General features: G+C 45.8%; 2 protein-coding genes across 4 annotated transcripts; one reads left to right on the top strand and one right to left on the bottom strand.

The window, feature by feature from the left end:
- Nucleotides 1-998: 998 nt before the first annotated feature.
- LOC119285042 (proline-rich receptor-like protein kinase PERK2) lies at nucleotides 999-10,504 on the top strand. 3 transcript variants are annotated; one of them, XM_037564238.1, is made up of 8 exons: nucleotides 1,006-1,530; nucleotides 1,967-2,115; nucleotides 2,199-2,247; nucleotides 2,999-3,082; nucleotides 3,855-3,974; nucleotides 9,151-9,213; nucleotides 9,732-9,808; nucleotides 10,110-10,504. In XM_037564238.1, exons 1-8 carry the CDS (start codon nucleotides 1,036-1,038, stop codon nucleotides 10,201-10,203), a joined length of 1,131 nt encoding a protein of 376 aa, XP_037420135.1. In that variant the 5' UTR covers nucleotides 1,006-1,035; the 3' UTR covers nucleotides 10,204-10,504. The 3 variants fall into 3 exon arrangements, with proteins under 3 accessions (XP_037420137.1, XP_037420136.1, XP_037420135.1); XM_037564239.1 differs by lacking the exon at nucleotides 9,151-9,213 and having other exon boundaries at nucleotides 1,002-1,530; XM_037564240.1 differs by lacking the exons at nucleotides 9,151-9,213; nucleotides 9,732-9,808; nucleotides 10,110-10,504 and adding an exon at nucleotides 6,360-6,829 and having other exon boundaries at nucleotides 999-1,530.
- A 422-nt stretch (nucleotides 10,505-10,926) lies between these two features.
- On the bottom strand, nucleotides 10,927-12,396 carry LOC119288690 (peroxidase A2-like). The gene is made up of 3 exons (XM_037568259.1): nucleotides 12,055-12,396; nucleotides 11,607-11,961; nucleotides 10,927-11,485 (listed from the first exon to the last, which is right to left on the bottom strand). The coding sequence occupies exons 1-3, from the start codon at nucleotides 12,283-12,285 to the stop codon at nucleotides 11,055-11,057; spliced, it is 1,017 nt and encodes a 338-aa protein (XP_037424156.1). The 5' UTR covers nucleotides 12,286-12,396; the 3' UTR covers nucleotides 10,927-11,054.
- Nucleotides 12,397-15,684: the final 3,288 nt, after the last annotated feature.

Below are 15,684 nucleotides of genomic sequence, written 5' to 3'. Positions count from 1 at the left end.
GCATGCGCCGATCCATGTCAGCCTCACCATGAAGGAGCAGTAGGCACACTTCGCCGCCGTCATGGCGGAGGAGCAACCAACACCGTGTGTCGGCGTTCCAACTAGCACATGAGGAGCAACACTACAACCTCTACTCCTCGCGTATCACCGGCTGGTGGAGTGCCAAATCTACGGTGAGTTCACGAGCGAGGAGGCCGTGGCAGCCGTGGCCGCGGTGAACCCGAACTTCGTCGAGGAGCAGCGGACACTCGACGAGGCCACATGCAGCGGGCGCGCGGTGGCATCAAAAGCGCAAGTGGTATGCAACGGGAACGCCAAACAGTTGTGTGCCATTGGCACCGCTACTACCACGAGGCCGACCCGTTCACGTCCATTGTTGACCTCACCTCCAACGACGATGGCCAGGCGCAAACTCTGATGAGGAAGGATAGGGCATGGGAGACGATGCTGCCTCGTGTCCCATGTGGGCCTGTCCGTGTCCAATGTTTCACTCTTCCTCGCCGGAGATTGCAACTTTACTTCCCGCGGCTCATGGCTGCTGAACATGGACCCGAAGGGAAACAACAAGGACTTGAAGGATGGACTCTGATGAAGATTTAGAATATGTTAACTTCCAGACGCTTCTTTTAATGAAATTTTTGACAAAGGGTGGGATTTATTGACTTAAAATGAAGCATCGAAGGCTTCACAAATTGACCAACCAGTTCCTTTTTATTTTACGCTCTCGGTAACACGTCAGCAGTCAGCTTGTACTGTTTCTTTGACGCTGTTAGAACGTGCGGGCTTCACAAATGGACCAACCAATTCCTTTTTATTTTACCGAAGAGAAGCTTCTGTCTTTTTTTTTTCTTGAGAAGAAATAGCTACAGAACATTCGGCCGCGCCGCCCAGCGCCGCAAAGCGGCCCGCCCCCGCCCAGCCCAAAAATTTCGAAATAAAATCCCCAGCCGAGAGGCGCGTGTCAGTTTTCAAAGCCATTTTTCAAAGCGGAGACCCCACCAAACCCCTGTCTCTCGATCCTCGCGAGTCAGCGCCATGTCGTCCCCACCACCACAGCGGCCACCACCCACCACCACTGCGCCCCCGCCTACCGCCACGCCCCCTCCTCCTCCGGCCACCGCCCCGCAGCCCCTGCCGCGCGCCTTCCTCGCCACCTCCGCCGCGCCGCAGCGTGCCGCCAACTCGACCCCGACCCCGTCGCCGCTCTTCACCGGCCGCCCATTGAACCCTAACCCTAGCCACCCCTCCCCCGCGCACGGCATCCTCTACCCCGTCGGCACATCGTCCACCATCCCCGCCGCCGCCGCCGCCGCGGCGAACCATCGCCGCGCCCCCCACGTCGGCGTTGCGTACCCGCGCGCCCACGCCCACGCCGTCGCTGTCCCCGTCACAGCAACGTCTCAGCAGCCCCAGGCGCCAGCGCAGCAGCGGTCCTACGCAGCGGTGCCTTGGGCGGTGGTGGCGGGCGTGACCCCGCGCCCAGAACACCCTCCCCGAGGGGTTCCAATAGCCCCGCATCCTCAGCTCAAGGTGAATGGCTATTTTTTAGTTTCTGGGCTTCGACTGGAAGGGAATTATACTAAACCTCGACCCTTCCCTTAATTCTCACCCTGAGGCTTTTGGATCTCGCCGACTGAATGCCTAGTCGGTAATGCGGCTAGGGTTTCATACGCAGATTGAGGTTTACTGCACTCATTTTGGCAATCTGATGAAGTATTGTTGTTGAGATAGGGCCGCCTTGTGAATGGTCAGGCGCTGGTGATTTATAGACTGTGAAATCATCAGAGAAAGGAAATCATAGTATCTTGTTGTCTGAGCACATGTTATTTGATTTTACACAGTGCTGTTTCATGTTCTGATTTATGGCCTTTCAGGCATTGTGTTGATTAGGATATTCCTTACCTGTAAATTATGCTGTCAGGATTTGTGAGGTTCTCTTGTAACATTTGTTTTTTGGGTAATGTAGGTTAATGCTGTTCCAGCTGTTACTCCATCTCTGGCTGCTACTCCATCTCCAGCTGTTACTCCATCTCTAGTTGTTACTCCATCTCCAGCTGTTACCCCATCTCCAGCTTTTACTCCATTTCCTCAGGAGCATGTCACCACAAAGGAAAGGTAAATAACGAAACTGCAAGCTTATAGTTTGTCTCTCGGACTGAAAGTTTTAAGTGAAAATTTGTAACTTGGATTTATTGCAGAGAAAGTACCAAAGAAAACGCTTCAACTGTGGTGATCAATGACCGCAAAGTAAGTCCATCTTTATTAAAACTTCCTCTTTACACATAGAGTTGAGAGATGTCATATCTTGTACTATGGTTAACACTCTAGTAAAAGGGGAACGATTCTACTTTTTGACTAGTTTACATGTCCAGTTACTGTTGCAAATGCAATTATGCAAATGGATCTCCAGTTACCTGTATATTTGTGATGCACGGAAGATGTATGGTGGGTGCCTGGGTGGAATTTGTAATTGTACTGATTAGAGTTGACATATGCAATATTTGTGCTCATTTGTGCTATGTTAATGGTCTAGTAAGAGGAGAATGGTTATACTATTTGACTAGTTTTAACATGTCCAGTTACTACTGCAAATGCAAATGGATCTTTAGTTGCCTTTAAATTTCTGACTCTCATCAGATGTGTGCATGACATGAGTTTACACTTTGTACTGATTATTGAAATGCTATTTTAGTTCCTATGGTAATATGACCTTATGGGGTGTAGTCTTTTTTACCATCGAGATGAAAAATGATCTAAAAATATTCCATTTTAAGCAAGCTCCTAATTCATTTTATGAGGGGTCATGATGCTGAGATTATATGTTTAGGTACTAATCAGATAAGCTTAGTACCTGAGTCGTAACAAAGTAGACCTTCGGCTCAGGAAGGACAAGTATATGTCGATCAAATTTCTCAATTCCTTGTTTGTCATCTAGATAGGCGAGTTCGATATCGTACTAGAACTGACATTTCTTCTGATCTTTTTTATTGTTCCAAAGGTTAATGTGTTAGACAGTGAGTCAGGATCCTTGTATGCTCTTTGTCGATCTTGGCTACGCAATGGTGTTCCACATGAAATTCAGGTTGGCATACTTCCATTCTTTCACCTTTCCTGCTTGTTGAACATTTTCTTTACTCTGGCATTCTCTGCATCAGCTTCTTTTATGTTTGAACGCGCTTCAGATGTCTCTCTGGTGGTTTTTGCACTTCAAAATGCTGTCTTTGACTCCTTGATTAAATCTATGGATTTTCCTTAGATAAATATTGAAGGGGAGCCTTGGCGCAGTGGTAAAGCTGCTGCCTTGTGACCATGAGGTCATGGGTTCAAGTCCTGGAAACAGCCTCTTACAGAAATGTAGGGAAAGGCTGCGTACTATAGACCCAAAGTGGTCGGACCCTTCCCTGGACCCTGCGCAAGCGGGAGCTACATGCACCAGGTTGCCTTTTTTTTTTCCTTAGATAAATATTCTATATGCTCGCTGAGAAAGAAAACATGTTATTAGTTAGGTAATTTTATGTTAGGAAATTTGGTCTATGGGTATTGGTCAAAGTAAATCTAGGAATTTTTATTCTAGGACCCATATATTTTCTTGAAATTATTATTCATTAATCCTGGTAATGCTCACTCTTATTTGCTTTAATTGCATCTATGTATTCTGTACACCAAAACATGATTTGAGTTAAACAGGACCTTCACTTTCTGTCCACAAAGATCATCCATAGATATCTGTGTCCTACTGTAGGACTGGATTTATTGTTGTGTGTTTTGGGGCTCCCCTCATATTACTTTCAGAGGTTATATATTTGTATTTTCTTATTCAAATTTCTTATCACTTGTGTCATTTTTGTTTTCAGCCAAGCTTTGTTGGAAACGTTGCACCACTTCTTCCAAGACCTTTGCCTGCTTCAGTTGTAGATTCTAGGATGTCAGAAAAGGACAATGATGTTGAGAATCAAGTTTCAGAAGAAGAGCAGGTATCTTGTAAAAATCATCTTTACAACATTGCTACGTTGATTCGACATACCTCTTAGTTATAATATTTTCCTGGCAATTCTGGATTGTAAATGACATCTATATTTTCCCAATCCTATAGCCAGTTTTAGGTTTTTGAACAGTTAAACTTGCTTCCATCAGTAGCAATATCTGTTTTCTGAAACATTCCTTTATAGAGACGGGAGGGTATTTGCTAATTCGTTATCAATACCACTGAATAGTAGGTCAATTGGCGCAGTTTGTTTCATACTCTGATACAAGTCTTGTGTTCTGTCAAAAAGAGGATTGATGGAGCTATAGTTTCATTTATTCATGTTTTGATCCATTTTCCTCTACCCAAGTACAGAGTTCCCTTCCACTTTCTTGTTTGGGATTCGAATTGATTAGAGCGGGAGTTTCAGTTCTGGCTTGTTTCATTCATTCTTTTTTTTTTGAGCGGTAAAGGACAGTAGGAGAGGCTCCTACTGTCTTGTATTTAAATTTCTGTATTACATGTACAACAAGCCACTACCATCATCCACCTACATCTCCCATCCCAGAGAAGGGAGTGAGGGAGACATGGGTTGGATGATAGGGGAAGGGGGGCTAAAAGAGGGAAAACAGTGAAGGGGAAGATGCCGCCTACACAAGGGTGCTAATCAAAGAATCAATAAAAGGCCCAAGTCTAGGCTTAGCTCTATGGGCTAAGAGGGCAAAGTCTAACTTGAATCTGTTGGTCCAGGATCTATGAGTTGGAGGGATTCGTTGGGAAATTTTGCCGTTCCTCTCTTTCCATATACCCCACGCTGTCGTGAAAACCTCCATGAACATTGGTCTCGACCATCCATCCCTAGTGGCAAAAAAAAGGGCAGCCCCAGTGCATGTAGCTCCCGCTTGCGCAGGGTCTGGGGAAGGGTCCGACCACTTTGGGTCTATTGTACGCAGCCTTTCCCTACATTTCTGTAAGAGGCTGTTTCCAGGACTTGAACCCGTGACCTCATGGTCACAAGGCAGCAGCTTTACCATCCATCCCTAGTGGAATGAATCAAATTTAGTCTGTTGCCATCTGAGAGCCAGGTCATTTGCAGGTCTTCCCAACACTTCTTGCTGAATGGGCACGTGAAAAACAAGTGCTCCACCATTTCTTCAGACCCCGAGTCACATAGGACACAGTCCACGTTCTCGTCCACATTGAAGTTTTCATATTGATTCTGTCAGCTAGGATCAGCCACTCAAAAAACATTGAGCTTCATTATACAGGCCAACTTTCAGATCCACACAAACGCCTTGTCGGCTGTGATGACCTTGAAATAGAATTTGTAGTATTTGGCAGACGAAAAGCTCTCCCCCCAGGTACAGACCCATTTGTCTCTCGTTGCGTTATCGGGTGACGTCGAGGCAGTCAACAGTTGCATGTCTTGGACCTCCTCATACACTTCCACGGAGAGGGGCGGGTGGAATCCTTGACTGATGTCCTCAATACCAAGTAATTCTGCCACAGAGGCGTCCTCGATTTTATTTAGAGAATGCTCGGGGGTGTGTATCACCAATGATCTCGTCTGGCCATAAATCGTTCCAAAACAGAGAAGTGGATCCATCCCCGATCTGAACTCTCGTGATCCTCTGTAAATATCATTCAGCTGCATTATGTCTTCCCACCAGAACGAGCCGTAAATTTCCGAAGCGTGAGGGACCTTGTCAGCATAGTACGTAGCCCACACTAGGTCGACCCAAGGCACGTCCTTTTTGTTGTAGAAGTTGTGTAGGTGTTTGAGAAGCAGACCCGTGTTTTCCACCTGAAGATTTATTATGGCAAGGCCCCTTTCTTCTTCGGGCGACAAACAATGCCCCACGCAGCAAGAGAGTTGCATGATTCTCCATTTCCCCACGCAGCAAGAAAGTTGCATGATTCTCCATTTTCCATTTTCTTACGCCAAAGACATCTTCTTCGGATCTTGTCGAGGTGCTCAATCAGCTTTGGAGGGAATTTAATGGTGCACATTGGGTAGATTATCATAGAGGTCAGGACTGAATTCAGGAGCTGAAGTTTCCTGCCATCGGAGAGCATGCTGGTGCGATGAAGACAATCGCCTCTCAACACTGTTCACCACTGGCATAAGATCTGTCATCGTTGGTCTTGTAGTTCCCATTGGCAATCCCAGATAGGTGAATGGCATTGAACGATCGAGCACCGAAAGATTTGAGCTAATTCAGCAGCCAGAGCTCCAGTAGTATTGATGGCTACTAGGACAGATTTCTGAAAATTAATTTCAGACCAATGGAATCAGCATAATCCATTTTGCTAGCTTTTGTAGGGCACGCTGGCATGACAAGTATCATGTCATCGCCGTACTGTATCACTGGGTAATCTGGTGATCCTCGTGCAGGGATGGGGAGTTCAATTATGTTGGGCCGATGTGCTTCGTTGATAGCCGACTGGAGAAGATCTGCCGCAAGAATGAAAATGAGGGGGGAAAGAGGATCCTCCTGACGGACACTGCGTTGACAGATGAATTGTCTGCCGGGCACGCCATTCAACAGCACCGACGACGTCCCAGAGTTGAAGATACACTCAATCCACCCAAGCCAGCGAGCGTCGAAGCCCATGTTCTTCATAATTTCCAGCATAGCAGAGTGTTCAATTGTATCGAAGGCTTTGGCAAAATCCAGCTTTAACAGAACTATTTCTTTTCCAGAGTTTTGACATTGAAAGATGTACTCCTGGATTTTGCGGTCGCGTAGGAAGCCGTACTGGTTCCTATGAACAATTTTCAGTATCAATTTTTGGAGTCGATTTGCAAGGAGTTTTGTAATGATCTTCAAACAGCAGTTCAATAGTGTAATTGGCCTGTAGTCATTTGTTGTTTGAGGCGATCCAGTTTTCGGGATAAGAGTAATGAATCCCGAATTGATGCTTTTCAGATCGAAGGCTCCATGGTAAAAATCACCACACATCTGATAGAAATCGTTTCTGATGATGTGCCAGCAGGTTTTCAGAAACATGCCAATGAACCCGTCCGGTCCAGGAGCGCGATCAGCAGGCATTTTTTTGACAACCTCGTCAATTTCCTCATGTGTGAAAAGACAATGTTTCCGAACCATGTACCTTTTGGATTATGGATGGTAAATCAAATTTCATAGCCGGAGGGGATGATTCACCTAGTCGCTGTTTAAAGGCTTGGAAAAGGACAGCCTCTTTGGCAGCATGATCATGCACTTCAGTGCCATCAGGGAGCTTGAGAGATGCAATTGTGTTTTTTCTGCACCGTTCAGTTGCCAAGGCTTGAAAAAGCTTGGTGTTCTCTTCTCCGTATTTAATCCGTCGAATAGTGCAACGCTTCTTCCAGTAGGCGTTTTGGTGCTGCAGGAGGGTGAGGAGATGGGCTTTGACAATCCTTCTGATGTTCTTCTCTGGGGTAGATAGTGTCCGTAGGTCTTCGAGCCCATCGGAGACAGGTTTTCCTAGAGCCATCGCCGTAGTGTTTGGATACGAGAGAGTCCAATTACTCGAAGAGAAAACCCAATCAAGTTGTTCCAGCAAGGGATCCTCTTGCATATTGCTCCAGGTGAATGAGTGCCCTTTTAGGGGAATTTCAACTAGTGCCTGACTGCGGATTACGTCATTGGATAACATGATATCATTTAGGTCTCCTCCAGGTTTATTCCTGTTACTTACGGATCTTATGAAATTAAAATCGCCCAAGAGGAGTTCTGGATGTTTAGGTCATAAAGCCAAGAAGCGAAAGAATTCCTGTCTTCGCCACGACATGGGCCATATATATTGAAAAGCTTCCAAACATTTCCAGATAACTTAGAAGTAAATTCAATACCCAGTGCAAAAATATCAGAGAAAGTAGTTACTCCATCACAGACTGAACTATTCCACACGGAAGCAAATTTATCGAATTTTCGGGGACAAAGGTCTTGATGAAGTTCAAATCAAAGTGCATATGCTTGGTCTCTTGCAAACATATTACATCACAACCACTGATAGAAATGGCGTTTCTTATAGCTAGTAGCTTATCATCTGAATTTATTCCGCGCACATTCCAAACAAGCACCTTCCATTGTTTCTTACCAGACATGGATGATTATGTAGTGGAGGAGGAAGAAGTCTCTTCCGGCGGCTCAGCAGTCAACTTGGAAGTGGAGAGCTCTTCGTCTGGAATCCCACATCTGACAGTCCCAATGTGTTGGAGTACTGGAAGCGGGGTAGGATCGCCGCCGTCTTGGCGATGGGAGCAGCAGCAGAGGTGGTGTTGGCCTGGTTTGGAGCAGCTGGGATCATCCTAGGATTGACTTTGCTTTTGGTGGTGCGAGTCTCTGCCAGGGAGGGGCCTTGAATCCGTCGTACTTGTTCCCCTGGTCACTACGACGAAGCTGGGTAGTGATAATTTCAGCAACTATCTTACTCTTGCGTCCCTTGTTTGCGGTGGGTCTGTCAGAGATCATTGCAGTGGTGTCACTCATTACAATATCATTCCCCAGGCTATCAGACTATATCTGTAGCAACAGGTTTGGTATCTAATTCATGACAAGCTTCATCAGAGTATGATAGAGTAGCAAAGGCAGTGTTCCAATTCATTTGGTCAACTCTAACCACTTCCATTATGTTCAGAGGGACCAGTGTCGGCCAGGTAGTTTTCAGAGCATGAGCAACAAACAAGAACTGCAGTTTCTTGCAGAAAAGAGTAGCATTCTGATCCATACCTGGTTCATAAGTTATCATCAAAGGCATAGCTTTATAGATGTAAGACCTGAAGAAATCAATGAGCTGGTTGAAGGGCAGTACCCTGAAGTTCCTGTGAAGCTGGTTGAAAGGCCTAGGGATGAATTGGTAGGGTGTCACAGGAAAGATGGCTATGGCTTCCAAGCTTTGTGGTGGTGGTGGTGTGCTGGAGGAGCTCATTTCTTTCCGGAACCCCACGATTTGGTTCTCTCTAGGAGCCTGTTGCCTATTCATTTTGGGTTGCCAAATCAAATGCTGACGATCCGCCCTGAAATTACATTGAGATGTATAAATCTGTTTTTTCCTCCATATCAAAGATCCTTGAACATTTCCTTGCTTGCTGTGCTCATATATCCTTCCTTTCATGGACTGATTGGCATTCACTTTAGAAATCTGTATCTTAGGCTTCTAGAAATATTTGGCAGTATTAATCCCCTCACAATTTGCAGAGATATGCCCAAGAAAGGAACGCCCTGAGCACCAGAGACGCGATGGACAGAGTATTGACCAATGTAATGTGGATGAGCAGTGTTTCATTCATTCCGTACCCTTTACCTTTTTTTCCGTTTATATAAGTGTTTGAAGCCTTATATCCTGCATATGCTAACTGTTGCTTGTGATTGCTTTTAATCCTTATTATGGGTCCATTATTTGTCTGTTCTGGAAAGTGAAACTTGTGTCTCATTTGCTCATGTTGAAGGTTTAAATTGGGTTGGTGAGCATTGCATTAAATAGCATCTAGCTAAACATTCCACACCTTACCTGTTGGCAAGATTGGGCACATCTGTTGTACCTTACCAAAATATGTTAAATTCCGTAGATTATTTCTCATTTGTTGAGACCAAATGGATAAAGGATCAATTTTAAAATGCGACTTTAGGGTGGAATTTACTTGTTTTATGACCTTTTATTACCCAGTATGTTTACCCTGCTTTGGTTAATTTTACCTCTTATCTTATTTTTCTATCACCAAAAACACTAGTTGGGGTGTTTAGACTGATACCATTATATTTGATGTTTTATTGCGCAGAATGATACTGCTGCTGAATATACTGTGGCTGACTTGTTGAGGGAGCATGTAACTCGTGCAAAAAATATACGTGCCAAGTATGTACTTCTCCCAGACCTCTTCTGTCTTTTTACTAGAGGTTGAATCAATCACCAGTAGAAGATTAGGCCAATAATAATGTGCAGACAGTAATGTTTTTCAAAATGTGACCAATGTAATCATTTTTGTCTTTGGTGAGTTGTCATTAAGTTTGATAATTAGGTGTGCCTTTTTCCATGTTCAGATCTGTCAGCTTGTTGTATTGGCAAGCTCTCAAGCATGCAAAAATGTGAGCATGCCAATATGATCTTGGCTGGATTTTGAGTTAGTCTTTCATTTTAACGTAATTTTGTTTGGCAGATTGCGCAAGGAGCGGCAAGTCCGGATTGAGAGATACAAGCAGCGCCTTGCACTTCTTTTACCTCCACCACCACCCCCACCTAGCGAGCCATGATGGACTTATATACAAACCAACTGATGAGATTGGAAGTGCCATGGCTTCCATGTTGCCTTTGTGTTGTCATGTTAAGTTACAGAATCTGTAGAACCGGAGACAATTCCAGATGTTGTACTGTTACTCTGTTTTAGAATTCATTCCAGCCGCCAAATAATCAACATTAAACTTTGCATCTTTGCTTGGAATGTTTTTCTTCCGGAGAATTTAGCATTTTCTTTTTGGAACATTTGCTCCATGTAAATGTGTGTCGAGAATCTTTCTAGACCAACAATTGAACTATTTCTCTAGCATGGTATAATTTCTGCTCTTTATGTACTCCCTCTGTAAACTAATATAAGAGCGTAGTGATCTAAACTAAATGCCTTTATATTTCTTTACGGAGGGAGTAGTTATTACAGTTGTCATCTGTCAGCTAATTAACCTGTTTTTATGTGACGATTGAGATGTTATCAGCCATCAGAAACATGAAGATTTAGACTCGAAGCATGCCTAGCTAGGGTATGGGCTCAACGTAAATAACGTGAAGATTTAGACTCGAAGCATGCTTGAGTTTCTCTTGCTTAGCTAGGATAAATAACATATTGCTGGCAGGTAGTTCGTATGCACGTCCTAGGTGACTAGTTATTGTCTTTGAGCGGGTTTCACTGACTACACGTAAGAAAATTTTGAGACAGTTATTGTCTTTGTGCAAGTTATTTCTCCCAGAGTTGGGACATTTATTCAGAACATTTCGATTTTTTTTTTACATAAACTCTTCAATGACCATTCGTGAAAAAATGAATTCCTTCAAAAGAAAATCAATAAATCAAATGAATGACTCCTTTGAACAACAAACAGCACCGGCGCGATCAGCTTCTGTTCACCACCCTGCAGTTCCTCCTGACCTCCCCCATGCTTCCGGTCAGCGGGGCGATGTTGCCCATCTTGATCATCGCCGTGGCGAAGCTCCGGAAGAAGTCGGCCTGGCTGGCGGCGAACCGCTCGACGATGGGCGCCGTGGAGGCCGCGGCGCCGTCCGGCGCGGAGAGCATCACCTGGTCGGACCGGAGCAGGCCGCGGTTGCGCAGCAGGTTGTGGTAGTAGCTGTTGTCGAACGCGTCCGGCGTGGCCGGGTCGAGGTTGTTGAGGCGCGCGTCGGCGGCGCCGGCCGCCGGGCAGCTCTGTCGCAGGGCGGACAGGTACGCCCCGTCCAGCGTCGGGTCCGGCTGCCCGGTGCCGGCGAAGTTGTCGAGCCTGTCCTGGAAGAACCTGCACTGCGCCCGGCCGATCGTGTGCGCTCCTGGAAGATGAAGCGAGACGTACGTGTCATTTGAACCGCTCCAGTCGTGTCATAACATATAGAGACCGAGGTTTGATCCGAGGAGCTGATGGTGGATCAGCAATGGAGTGCGTCGTGGTACCTTGGAGGGCGACGAAATCGGTGTCGTCGAGGCCGACGTCGGCGAACTTCTGCCGAAGGACGTTGAGGGTGTCCGTGGGGGCGGGGAGGTTGTCGGCGGCGTCGAAGTTGGCCGTCGTGCCGTCCCTCCGGCCCAGCAGCACCCTCCAGTAGGGCCCTCCTGCCAGCTCGACGGAGACCTCGGCGGCGAGTGCGACGATGTCGGTGCAGGAGACGACGCCGGGGCACGCGCTCTCCAGGGCGGCCTTGATGTCGTCCACCACCGGGAACCCGCGCGCCGAGTTGTTGTTCGGGGCGGCGTTCTTCTCGCTGTTTATCGCCGGGCCGTCGTCCAGCAGCAGCGACCCGTCGCAGCCCTGCACGCGAACACGCACGTTAGCTTCAGCTCAAATCATATACTACTAGCAGCGGCGGCGCATGCACGCACGGTGGAGGTAGACGGTGCTTACGTTGACGAAGCAGTCGTGGAACTGGAGGCGGACGAGGCTGGCGAGGATGCGCGGGTCGGCGGTGCGCGCCGCCTGGATGACGCGGCGCACCGTGTCGTAGACGTGCGGGCACGACTCGTCGTAGTAGGCCGGGCTCAGCTGCTGCGCCCGCGCGCCCTGGAGGAGCGCCATGGCGGCGAGCAGGGCGCACACGGCCAGCAGCGCCGCTGGCAAGGGAGAAGGAGGCGCCATCTTGATTTGCTACCGAGAAGTAGAACCAACAAGATCAATCAATTCGATCTCGATCTCTCTTTCGCTTGCTCGGTCGCGCTAGCTAGCTTGTTGGTGTGCTGATCTGCTCTGCTTGCGCTTGTGATTCTTGGAGCGGGCAATGCCGATACGGCGGTACTTATAGCAAAGCTAGCGCGAGGCTTCCTAGAATATGAGTGGACTCGCTCTTGGGACGCAACGCGGAGGTTGATCTGGTAGTTTTGGCACTGTGGTTGAAAGGGTCCGTAAAACCATAAACTATGTGCTGATACGGTTTAGCACTGGGTCCACACTCAACTAATAACCCTATAATAATTTATTTATTCCAAAAAGCGTATACTCAGAAGGCGTGTGGGAGTACGTTTGTGTGTTGATGATGCGGTTGGGCGGTGCTTTTCTTTGACACGCTCATTGTTGGTGATACTCCTTAGCTCCTGAATTAGTCTATGCATGCAGGGAGTGAATTTTCCAGATAGAGAATTAGTCTGTATACCACGAGGGGGGCGCACTGCAGGCAACAGATAGAAGTATGCACTTCAGGTGGATGAAATTCTATCGTTTGATGTCATCTGCAAGGACATCTTTGCAGCAAAGATCACACGTGATCGAAATGAAGCTGGCCATCACCGTGTGCTGGGAAATTTCCCCGAGGATCGAGTTAGTGCAGGCGTGATCAACAAATGATTGTACTTTTCGACAAAGGGTGGATTTTATTTACTCAAAATGAAACATCAAGTGCATACAGGCACAGTAAGCACACACAAGCTTCTACATAGTTAGAATGAACACAACCAACACTAGCGCACACACACACAAAAACACCAGCAAAGAACAATTTTTGCCGATTAATGACAAGGTTATCAACAAATGATTGTACTTTTCGACAAAGTTATTGTTGGCAGCACAGTAAATCTACATCCAATTAATGACATCCCAAATTCAGTTATTGTTGTTGGACAATTTTTCTTATTTTGTTAGGATGCTCATGCTTACAGTTAGGTGGCGGCAAAGATTTTTTAGTTCGGATTATAAGATATCACATTATATCCCTGTTAGAGCAACTCTAGCAGACCTCGCATTTTGCCGATCCGTAAACTGTGTTTGCAGGTCGCATGGGGGCGCTTATGCAGGCTGAAAAGTGCGGCGGCAGAATAGAAACCGCAAACAGACCCCTAATATTTTAAAAAAGTTGTTTCGCGCGAGAAATTTAAGCAGCAGCTCGCCGGATCTCGCTCGCATAGATGGTTCTTCTTCGCATAATAAGTTCGTACACTCCACATACATATTAAAGGTCAGAGATGCTAGACACGGCCTACGCTACCGCACCATGATACGTCCATTTTGCATCATGCTTTTATATCGATATTTATTGCATTATGAGCTGTTATTACACATTATGTCACAATGCATATGCTTATTTCTTTTATTTTACAAGGTTTACATAAAGAGAGAGAATGCCGGCAGTTGGGATTTTGGGCTGAAAAAGGAGCAAATATTAGAGACCTATTCTGCATAGCTCCAAAAGTCCTGAAACTTCACAAAAGTTATTTTCAGAATATATAAAAAATACTGAGTGCAAGAAGTACCAGAGGGGGGCCACTCACCAGCCACGAGGGTGGGGGGCGCGCCCTACCCCCTGGGCGCGCCCCTGCCTCGTGGGCCCTCTGGTCGCCCTCCGATGCCCATCTTCTGCTATATGGGATCTTTCGTTGAGGAAAAAATCATAAGCAAGCTTTCGGGACGAGTCTCCGCCGCCACGAGGCGGAACCTTGGCGGAACCAATCTAGGGCTCCGGCGGAGCTGTTCTGCCAGGGAAACTTCCCTCTAGGAGGGGGAAATCATCACCATCATCATCACCAACGCTCCTCTCATCGGGAGGGGGCCAATCTCCATCAACATCTTCACTAGCATCATCTCCTCTCAAACCCTAGTTCATCTCTTATATCCAATTCTTGTCTCTAAGTCTGGGATTGATACCTATAGGTTGCTAGTAGTGTTGATTACTCCTTGTAGTTGATGCTTGCCGGTTTATTTGGTGGAAGATCATATGTTCAGATCCTATATGCATATTAATACCCATCTGATTATGAACATGAATATGCTTTGTGAGTAGTTATGTTTGTTCCTGAGGACATGAGAGAAGTTTTGCTATTAGTAGTCATGTGAATTTGGTATTCGTTCGATATTTTGATGAGATGTATGTTGTCTCTCCTCTAGTGGTGTTATGTGAACGTCGACTACATGACACTTCACCATTATTTGGGCCTAGAGGAAGGCATTGGGAAGTAATAAGTAGATGATGGGTTGCTAGAGTGACAAAAACTTAAACCCTAGTTTATGCGTTGCTTCGTAAGGGGCTGATTTGGATCCATATGTTTCATGCTATGGTTAGGTTTACCTTAATACTTTTGTTGTAGTTGTGGATGCTTGCAATGGGGGTTAATCATAAGTGGGATGCTTGTCCAAGTAAGGACAACACCCAAGCACCGGTCCACCCACATATCAGATTATCAAAGTACCAAACACGAATCATATGAACGTGATGAAAACTAGCTTGACGATAATTCTCATGTGTCCTCGGGAGCGCTTTACTTCATATAAGAGTTTGTCCAGGCTTGTCCTTTGCTACAAAAAAGATTGGGCCACCTTGCTGCACTTTATTTACTTATGTTATTTGTTGCTCGTTACAAATTATCTTATCACAAAACTATCTGTTATCTATAATTTCAGTGCTTGCAGAGAATACCTTGCTGAAAACCGCTTATCATTTCCTTCTGTTCCTCGTTGGGTTCGACACTCTTACTTATCGAAAAGACTACGATAGATCCCCTATACTTGTGGGTCATCAAGACTCTTTTCTGGTGCCATTGCCGGGGAGTGAAGCGCCTTTGGTAGATGGAATTTGGTAAGGAAAAAATTTATATAGTGTGCTGAAATTTACTGTCACTTGTTACTATGAAAAGTAATCCTTTGATGGGCTTGTTCGGGGTATCTTCACCCCGACAAGTAGAGCAAAGAGTTGCTCCTCAATCTACTGAACCTACTGAAAATGAAAATGTCTATTTTGAAATTCCTTCGTGTATGATAGAAAAACTGCTAGCTAATTCTTTTACAGGAGATGGAACATTACATCCTGATGAGCACCTAATATATGTGGATGAAGTTTGTGGATTATTTAAGCTTGCAGGTATGTCCGATGATGTTATCAAGAAGAAGGTCTTCCCTTTATCTTTGAAGGGAGATGCATTGACATGGTATAGGCTATGTGATGATATGGGACCATGGAACTACAAACGATTGAAATTGGAATTTCATCAAAAGTTTTATCCTATGCATCTTGTTCATCATGATCGCAATTATATATATAATTTTTGGCCTCGT

Source organism: Triticum dicoccoides, chromosome 4A (genome assembly GCF_002162155.2).
Source record: "Triticum dicoccoides isolate Atlit2015 ecotype Zavitan chromosome 4A, WEW_v2.0, whole genome shotgun sequence".
Lineage (NCBI taxonomy): Eukaryota > Viridiplantae > Streptophyta > Magnoliopsida > Poales > Poaceae > Triticum > Triticum dicoccoides.
This window is presented reverse-complemented; position numbering and strand designations above follow the sequence as displayed.

Coding starts and splice junctions, on each gene's coding strand:
- LOC119285042 (XM_037564238.1), top strand. CDS start 1,036: ATGTCGTCCCCACCACCACAGCGGCCACCACCCACCACCACTGCGCCC. Junction 9,214..9,731: donor TGGACAGAGTATTGACCAAT/GTAATGTGGATG, acceptor TTTATTGCGCAG/AATGATACTGCTGCTGAATA. Junction 9,809..10,109: donor GCAAAAAATATACGTGCCAA/GTATGTACTTCT, acceptor TTTGTTTGGCAG/ATTGCGCAAGGAGCGGCAAG.
- LOC119288690 (XM_037568259.1), bottom strand. CDS start 12,285: ATGGCGCCTCCTTCTCCCTTGCCAGCGGCGCTGCTGGCCGTGTGCGCC. Junction 11,962..12,054: donor TCCACGACTGCTTCGTCAAC/GTAAGCACCGTC, acceptor GTTCGCGTGCAG/GGCTGCGACGGGTCGCTGCT. Junction 11,486..11,606: donor CGATTTCGTCGCCCTCCAAG/GTACCACGACGC, acceptor TTCATCTTCCAG/GAGCGCACACGATCGGCCGG.